Source organism: Tinamus guttatus, unplaced genomic scaffold (assembly GCF_059628265.1).
Source record: "Tinamus guttatus ecotype Peru unplaced genomic scaffold, ASM5962826v1 Tinamus_guttatus_pri_ptg000246l, whole genome shotgun sequence".
Lineage (NCBI taxonomy): Eukaryota > Metazoa > Chordata > Aves > Tinamiformes > Tinamidae > Tinamus > Tinamus guttatus.
The window spans coordinates 270,780-280,234 of record NW_028288780.1 but is presented as its reverse complement, the minus strand read 5'-3'; the positions used below and the strand labels follow the sequence as shown (position 1 = coordinate 280,234).

The window sequence follows — 9,455 nt, the reverse complement described above, 5'->3', positions numbered from 1 at the left end:
GAGGTTTCATTTGGGTTCTCTGTTTACATAACTAATCAGGGTGCATTGAATCTAGCTGTTGGTTTCTGTATAAAGTGACATGGTTAAAAAGAAAATCTATACGTAAGGAAAAATACCCTTTTTGTTTTCAGTGATGCATGAGTGGAAGTAATTCTACCTGGCAGTATCTGAGTGGAAGAAAAATTGTTTACAGCTTAACCTGATTCAAAAAGGATATGAAAATAAAAACCAAGGTGTTTTGACACTAACCATAAGTGCGTAAAATCTCTATAAATATTGCAGAGTATAAAAAAATAAATTAAGATTTATACTAACTGTGTTAGTAAACATGTACAACCGACCTCCTGCGTGTTCCTCCTCCAGCACGTGCTGGCAAGCTGGGCTGAAGTCCAGGGCTTTGCTCGGTCGCTGCGGCGCGGGCCCGGGCAGCCCTCGCGCTGCGGTCCCGCTTCGCAGGACAGGACGAGGCCCCGCGCCTGGTGCACGTTACTGATTCATGGAAGCTGTGACCTCACCTAAGCTTCCCCACTCTGGCTTATTGCTGTGGTGTTACGAGGTAAGTTGCTGGTTAGGGTGCGTTTTGTTTCCAGAATACGCCAGAAGAACAAAGAACAGCCCAGCGCTGTGCAGCTCCTCCCCAAGAGAATGTCCATGGAAATGAAACCCAGACAAGTACTGGAGGAGCTCCCTCACACTGAACTGGGGCAGGAGACTAATCTTTCTGGGGGGAGAAATGTTATTTTCCCGTGGGTAGAGCTCAGCACATGACTGCGCAGGACAGCTGTGATGACCGAATCTAGTCCCAAGTGCTCTTGTGTCACATAAGGTCTCACTTTGCTCTTCTCACATAAGGACAAGTTACTGTGTCCGTTGTTACCTGCCCGTCTGGCTTTTACAGATAGTAAGTCAGTAGTTCATAACACTTCCTACCAGTAAAACACAGAAAACAGGATGTGCTCATGAGAAGGAAATAAACTTATTTAAGCACTTACCTAATCTCACATTTATATCTAAATGTTAGGTATAAACAGCAATTTCAGCTGTCTCCACAAAGAGTAGCTACAGAAGTTGCGTTCTCCTGTCACATCATAGGAAACAGCTTTTAGCCTGTCTACCTCTGCTGAAGAATCAGGGCTCTTGAGTGAGGGAAGGGGATACAAGCTGTACCTTCTGTTTCTCAGACGAAGCTACTGGTGCCCCGGTAGTTGGTTCCGGTTCCGCTCCTGTGCGTGGTGCCCTCGGCAGGGAACGCTCTCCCACGCCGCGCGGGGCTCCGGGCTGGCGGGCGGCCTTGGCCAGCGCTCCCAGGGCTCCTTCCGCAGCCAGGGCCGAGGGCGGCCCCGGCGCCGCAGCCGGGCAGGGGCAGCGCGCGGCTCCGCTCCCCGCCTGGCAGCGGCACAGGCTGCTCGTGAGGCCGCATCCTCCAGCAACGAGTGTATCTGCCTAGAAACTGGCCTTGCTTTGAATGCCGGGGCAGGTGTTAGGGGATGAAATAAGTTAATGTGAAGCATTTTAATTTTATCAAGTAAACAGCTCTTTAATCTGTTTTTAAATCTAAGCAGTCAGTCTAAAGAATAAACAACAAAAATTGTCATAAAGAATATGACATAAAGAATATTTACCTATATATATATATATATATATATATATATATATATATATATATATATAGGTAAATATATATATATATAAACTTTCCCCAAGGTCTGTCAGTACTTAATTTAAGCTTTAATAGTTTTGAGCTGCTTTCAATGACTTTTGCTTTGAGTTCTTGTATCATGAAAGTTAGAAAGAAGCACCTGATTTGCCTCCCTGCACCTCGGCATTGGTTGCACTGTTGCTCACACACCTCTTGCTCATTTCTGCCTCCTAAGCGTAGTTAAACTCCCCCCCACCCCTTTTCCTCATTTTCGCTTTTTTTCCTACCTCTTCCTCCACAAGATGAAGTTACTAGACCCGCACCTAAAGACCAACCATTACATAGCAGGAGGACAGCAAGGATGTTCTCTCTTGCTGTCACTTACTTTTTGATGACGTTCCAGGCTGAATTTTGTAAGGCTGAACAGCTCAGGGGCAGTCGAGTGCTTTTCGGAGCGTTTCTTTGCTGAAGATGCCATCTGGTGGATACCCAGGATCTTGCTTGGTTGCATTAAAACGGAGAGCCCCCACTTCCCGCTACAGAACAGTCTGCCTTTTCTTTACTAGCACCATTTTAGTAGACTGATCCTTGTTTCAAGAATAAAAGATATAGCAGTTTAGTCATTTATCTTTGTGCATGGACTGTAGCAGCAGTAAGGCGATCGCTTACGTGTGCGGCACGGTGTGAAACCCAAACCTGTCACAGGGGGCATGGAGACTCCCCCAGGCTTTGAGTCTGGTCTGGATTGTTTTCTACTGCACTCAACTCAAAACTTTGGTGGTTGATTATTTCAAAGCGTCTCACCAGGAACCAATTTTAAACATGTGTCCAGACACTGACTTCTATTCATAGACTTTGCTTCACCACAGAAACCACTGTTGTCTTGAAACACAGGAATATTATCCCCATTGAATGTAGCCAACGTGTTTTGCAAAGCAAAATGTAATTACACAATCTCTGACTGTATCCCCACAGAAGGGGAAACCAGAGAAAGGCAGCTGGGAAGCAACGTGGGATCTCTTGAGAATAAAATCTGCAGACTGCACCACCAGTTGCTACTTAGAATGACAGCTCAAACCAAATACAGAAGTGTGGGGTTTTACGTTTTGGTTTTATATAAAAGGAAAAGAGAATCTTGTGACTTCTTCCTCTGAGAGCATTTCAATTTTCAGGAACTCTTTGGCTTTCAATTCCCTTCCTGCTCTCCTGTCAACAGTGGCTCTTCCACCATCTGCGACTCCCACTGACCTGCCCTCGCTGACGGGGACTCCCGCGTCAGAAATCCCTGTCCAAATGCACTAATGTGGAGATGATGTCTCTGGTGGCAGCTGTGCATTTACAACAACTCTGCCACTCACATCACATCATAGATTAAAAAAAAAAAGCCAAAAATTTGACAATAGCTGCTGAAATCCCTTATTGAAGAGGCCTGAAAATACGGAAGAAACAAAAAGTCCTAGGAGAACTAATCAAAAGTAATCCAAAGGGCACTGGTGGATGCCACAAATGACTTTCAGGCTGGAGAACACTTGCCAAACTCTCCTGCCTGGTTGTGCGGCACACGGGCTACAACTGTGTGCAGAGGAACTCGGTGCTCCCTGCAGACGGGGAGTTAGGGCCATCTTTCTCCCACCCTGCTTCTTGCCCCATGTTTGCTTTACAATCTGGGCGTAACCTAAACTTGCTCGGGCTTTCTGGCTTGTGATCATTTGAAATGTTCCCTCAGGTCCATTTGCTGCAGAAGTTAAGGTATTATTGAGATCAAACAATATAAAATCCTTAGAGCTGTAAAAATACAGGATTTCCTGCCTCAGAGCTACCAAAATCTACTCTCTTAATTCCACTAAGGAAGCACAGAGCTGCAATAAAAACACCTGTCTTGGGACTGGAAAAAGAAGCAGGCATCTGTGTCAAGAACATGTTATATTAGTCTGGTTGGAAGGAAGCAGGAAAGTTCACTTGGAAACTTAACAGTAAAAATCTTCCTCTCCATCACTGCGGCTTTAGAAAGCTCCAAGTTCAAAACGCAACCACCTGTGCACAACACCTCAGGTAAAAACATGTCTTCAGTCCGCCCTGAGACAAACTTTCCTACCAGCTACATTGAGATGCCGACTTCCTCTTTGAAACCTACCCAAACAAACCAAAAAAGCGCAGAATCAGTTTGCGTGTGCTTCCCACGCCACAAATCACTCATTGCTCAGAGCTCCCCAGTCGCCCTGCTGGGGTGGAGTAGAAGGGATCCGGCCGTGGATGCTGCCTCCCTCCTGCCGCAGCGGAGCAGGGAGACGCGGAGAAGCGGCCGCAGTGCCGAAGGGGCCCAGGGCAGAGCGGTGCTGCCCAGGGGGGAGCACAAGGACAGGCCATGTTGGAGGGCGAGAGCGGGAGAGGGCACAAGCGAAATGCCACTTACCAAGAAGGTCAGAGCACGTGAGAAGGCGGCACCCATCAGATGCAGGGGGTTGGTTTACACATGCAGATCAGAGCAATTTCCATGGAGCTGGAAAGGTAGAATAAATAGATTTAGAAATCAGAACTTTATAACCTGATTTCTCTGACCTATGCGATATGGACCATGGGGTTTCACTGCCAGCAAATCCAGCAAATTTTGTTTTGAGCTAAAACACATCACAGACAACCACCTACGCTGAAAGAGTTCAGGCTGTAGCACTCCTGCTGTACTGTTAATTAGTTATTCTTTATTAATAACACCTACAGCTCACACAGGGAGAATGTTGCTTTGCTCCTCTTGTGTGGCAGTGAAGGGGACAAGGACCACGAGGTATCCCTGAAAAGCAGTGACGGAGGCTGTATGTGTGGCAAAGGTGGGCCTGCAGGATTGATGATCTCTTGAGCTTTCAGGAGTGATAAAATGGAGATGAAGAGTTCCACGAAGAGCAAAGCAGAGCAAGAAAGATCTCCATCTGAGCAGGAAGGTGGAAGGAAGACACAATACTTCAAACGGTTGCTCCAGAGGCAGCTGGCAGTGCCCCTGCACCCCAAAAGCTCTAGCTGATAGCAGCGCTTTTGGCTGTTGCAAAATAACTAAGACCTTACATCAGAAAAAAAACTCCTAAGGAGTTTTCAGGAAAGGAGCAAAACTATTCCCTGTGCGGCCTGTCAGACCTTGGAGGGGCTCTGCAGGGGGAGCTGAGCCAGGGAACAGCTCTTCCCCTCCCGTTAGTTCCTGGGGAGACACTGCCCGTGTTGTGGGCAGTGCACAGTGACAGCTGCAAGCGCAGGACAAAGCGGGTTGCAAAATGCATCAAATTATGTTTCTACACACCACTAATCCATGAGATTTACCCCTTAACCGCAATTTTTAAAAACTATCTATCTGGCATAACTACAGTATCAATTTACCACATACAAGCTCCTCTAAGCAAGTGGACAGTTGATTGTATAGTGAAATCATTATTTATACAGCTAAAGCTGATTTTTAAATCTTATTTATTTTTGCTGCTAAGGAAGCAAGGAAGATCTACTTACCCCAGCGTTTATGCAGCACTTCATGTAACACAAGCTTGATCCTAACAGCTCTGTCTCTCCAAAGTGTCTTTAAAATCTGTCAAAATATCAGCCTTTCTGAGAGTCCTTCCTCTTTCTCCATCAGTTTAACCCTCTGGGACTTTTGCAGGGTAATCTCTGCAATAAACTTAAGGGTTAGATGAGGAAAAAAAGGGGAGGGAGGGGGGGAGAAACATTGAGAAGGTCATAAAGGAACCTGGATACTTCTACTAGGAAATAAAATCAAAAACTCCCCATCTGAGGGGTCACTTGTGGGGACCAGAAGTTGCTACTTCTTCAGATAACTTACACACAAGCCCTTCCAGATCTTGTTAGGCACCTTGCCTCAGGGTAATCACTATCCACTTTCGGAGTCCTGGGCTAGCAAACACATCTAAAACAGAACACTTGAGTAGCCCAGGTGATTTGCAGAGTGTACATATAGTTCAGCTTTTCAAACTAATTAAACGAGCTGGAATTCTACTCAATTCTCCAACAAATTTTACCATTATTAAATAAATGCACATATTTCTAAAAAAAAAAAAAAAAAAGAACAAAAAACACCTATTCTCTATTTCTTAAATTGTAGAGTTAAGATGCTACAAAAAAAAAAAAAAAAAAAAAAGGCTCTGTGAAAATTCCCTTTCCCCTTCACCCAAGGCAAGTGTTGGATTATTAAAGACAGAACATAAAGAATGTTTAAATTATTTTATTCTTAACGAGAGGCTCTTTTTTGGCTCAGCCATTTGAACTGTGCTCCAGCACTTCCCTCAGCAGTTTTGTCTGCAGCCCGGAGAGGGCAGAATGGTGCACATGAACCAAGGCAGAACATTTCCAGCATTACAATAAGCGACACTGAAGCAGAGATGCATTTTGCAGTTACTGTGAATGAACAACTCAGGCTATCACAAATGTGCCACAAACATAAAAAACGAACACAATGACACAACATTTGATAAAGTCATTTTAATGGAAAATGTAAAACCCCTTTCAACTTCAATGTACAAAGCATGTGTAACACTTGCACTTTTAACAAATTAAAGCAAGCCAATGTTTTAAAAAAATACATCATTGAATGTATATATGTATATATTTACATAGCATATTAAGTTTAATATTTAGCTTTAAAAGTTCACATAAATTTTACCAAAATGAGACAATTTTTAAATAAATTACACCTTTTGAAAACGTTTAATTGTACACTGAATAGCTTCAATAAAATACTGAAGTGTCTGTATTTAATATCTACTTTATATACTTTATATTTTACAAAGTTTACAATTATTTGGCAGTAATTCTCAGATTATGACATGACTGCTGTGCGGACTCAGCAAGATCCCAAATGCAGGCAATAGCTGGTGTTTGTGTCCTACTCTCACAGTAACTGTCTCAATGTAGTGAAAAATATCTGAATTATTTTAGCAAACTGTACAAGTCACATTTACATTTGATCAACAATATAGCATAGAATTTTGTGTTTTTTCTTCCAAAAATAAATACATCATCTTAAATCTTTGACATTTCACAAACTTCATATACATTATAATACAGACAGCAGAACGCTGCTGCGTTGTCAGGTCTAACATGTAATCACAGTGGCTGTGATATGAAGCTCTACCGTTGCAGTGTCATTAACAAGTAAATATGATGACCATTTTCTTGGCACTGATGGTTTGTGAAGCTTAAATTAGTGTACATACTGTTCATACGTTAGAAAAATAACCTCCATTTGATGTTGACTCAGAAAGGCAGAGAGCGCTTAATTTTCTTCCATGTCTTCCATTTCGCTTTCATGAATCTTCAAAGCTCTCACCATTTCTTTAACTGCATGATACAAGATATTTTTAACCTGCAAAAATATCAGACATATTTTCAGTAAGGCCTATGACTAAGGAACTGTAAAAGCAACTTGGTTTAGGACTGCACCCCAAGCTTAGCAGAGAGAAAAAACGAGCCAGACTACAACAAGCCAGGCTGAAAGGAAATACCTTTTTACACGTTTTAAATAATAATAATGTGAAAAACCCCCACCCTCGGCAAGGCAGTGCCTCCGCCGCTCGTGGCTGTTCCGCAGCGGCGGAAGTGGCTCCGCGCCGCGACACGGCCGCGGGACGCAGTTCCTACCTGCAGTTTGTCATCGTAATTGATTTCTTCCTTTGACAGCCTCAGCTCCTGCGTTAGGTGAAATGACTGCACAAGGTGTTCGGGAGACACAAAGTCTTCCGTTACGTGAACGCAGCTGTGAAAATTTTGCACCTATCCAAAACAAAAATGAGAGAAGACCGATAGTTAGTACTTGGGGTTTGCTCTTTGCCAGAGATACGTGCGGGAGCAGGGACCCGCTGCCTTCCCCGCTCGACGCGCAGCCCTTGCTCCTGGCGGCAGGCACAGACACCCGTCCGCGCGGCTGCGCCTCCTCCTGCGCGCGGCCCTGATGTCTCCTCTTACTCTGATCGCTCCCGGGCCTTTTCCCCGGCTGAGGAATGGCTACGGAGCGGCGCGGGAGCCCGGAGGCGGCTCCGGGCAAGACCCGCCGCGTTCACCGATGAGCAGGCGCCAGTTCAAACCCATCAGAGAAAAAAGCCCTGCAATAAAGCTCAGGTGGAAAGAGGCCTTTCTGCGTCCCAAACACGTCCTTCATGGACAGGAGAGGCAGCAATGAGAAAAACTGACACTGTGTCCTGCCACCCGGGCTGCGGGTGGAGGGCAGGAGAAAGGAGCAGACACTTATTGTGACCTTCTGACCATGACTGCGTTATCATCCTTAGAAACCTACACTGTTTTCCCTACTAAGCCTTTACAATTATACATTTCCTTCAGCATGGTGCATAAAACCTTTTCCCAAATTCACGCAACCCCAATTCTGCAATGCGACCCCAGCTCCTGGGGCGACGAGGAGGCGCTGCCACCATCTCAGCAGCACGTGGCACCCCCGCACATGGTTCTTGTGAAGCCCTGCGTATTTACCCTGATGTTTAGCAAAATCTAGAATGCTTTAATGCACATCCTGAAGTTTCCATTGTGGTATGCGAGGCTCAAGAAAGTTTTTGTGTTTACACATCTGAAAAAAGCACCGATTTTCCTCCAAAAACACCGTTTAACTGTTATCACTTTACAAGGAGCTTGGTATCATCAAGGTATCAGAAAGTATTCATTCCTACGGGTGACGATGCAGTACGATTTCCCCTGCGGGCTCATCGGAACAGCGGCGGAGGGACGAGACGGAGCGACGGAGCCTTTCGGGGCCGCCCGGCCGCGGGGCCTTCCCAGCGCTCAGCCAGCGCCTCTGCCCCGGCCGCCCGCGCGCCCTCCTCCCGCGCAGCCTTCTGGCCTGTTTCAAGTCTGCACTTGCCCTCGTTTTCCTTTTCTCCCCGTGCAAATCCCACACACTCTTTCCCTCTCTCCGCTCTCGGGCAAGATTTCACCCGTTCCCTTTCCCTGCCTCCCTGCTCCGCTGCTGCCCAGCCCTGTCCTTCAGCACAGGTCTCGGGGCACGCAGGGAATCACCCCGCAGGCAGCCCTTAGGCAGGCTCAGACACCCGTGTCTGCCACACAAACTGGCATCGTGACACGGCAGGAGGTCACGCTAGCTGCAGTGTGTTATTCTGCAACACGTAATCATGCTGTTAAATCGAGATAATGCATTTATAAAAAACAACATTGTAATAACTGGTTCTGCTATGAACAAGTTTTGCATTTAGCCTGAGCAACACATTTCAAACACTGACTCAAGTCTTTCAACTTATCAGTAAAGTATTTTTAGAATTTGGATGAGAACGAATTACCAGATTAAAATCATGGCAGGCTCGCTCTCTCTTCCCTTTACAGTGTAGTAAACTCCAGGATATACTACCCGGAATAAACATTTAAAGCAGCTCTTATTTGGTACGTTTTGCAATTCCTAATATTTAAACTCCGGGAGTCATGAGAACCGCTGAGGACAGGGAGCGCGACGGCACGGCGGGCAGGACTGGGCTCCAGGGCCAGGGCAGAGCGGGACGGCGCGCGGCGCTCCCCAGGAATTCCAGCCAGAAGAGCCCCACGGGGGCCTCTGTGTTACGAGAGAAAGACAAGACCCAGGTTGCCTAGATATGAGTACACAGAAGCTAGAAAGAAAGAAAGAAAGAAAAAAAAAAAGAATAATAGCAGCATCTCAAAAGCAGCTGGAGGCAGCAAAGGTAGCTGGTTTCAGCAAGAGAGCTGCTCAGGTGTGTTCACAGGGCTCCTGATTCTGCACGCTGGCCTCGTTTCCTTCCTGCATCCCGGAATGTTACCAATGAGCAAATAAAAATGGTAATTTACCTTCAAA

At 45.7% G+C, this 9,455-nt stretch overlaps 1 protein-coding gene across 2 annotated transcripts in view; it reads right to left on the bottom strand.

The window, feature by feature from the left end:
- Nucleotides 1-6,097: 6,097 nt before the first annotated feature.
- The window catches only part of JMJD1C (jumonji domain containing 1C), a 147,640-nt gene continuing 144,282 nt past the window's right edge, over nucleotides 6,098-9,455 (bottom strand). For both annotated transcript variants that reach the window (XM_088526319.1, XM_088526320.1), the window contains 2 exons: nucleotides 7,271-7,402; nucleotides 6,098-6,995 (listed from right to left, as the gene is read on the bottom strand). In XM_088526319.1, the coding sequence (XP_088382445.1) occupies nucleotides 6,906-6,995; nucleotides 7,271-7,402 (222 nt within the window). In that variant the 3' untranslated portion in view covers nucleotides 6,098-6,905. The remainder of the gene's footprint in view (nucleotides 6,996-7,270; nucleotides 7,403-9,455) is intronic.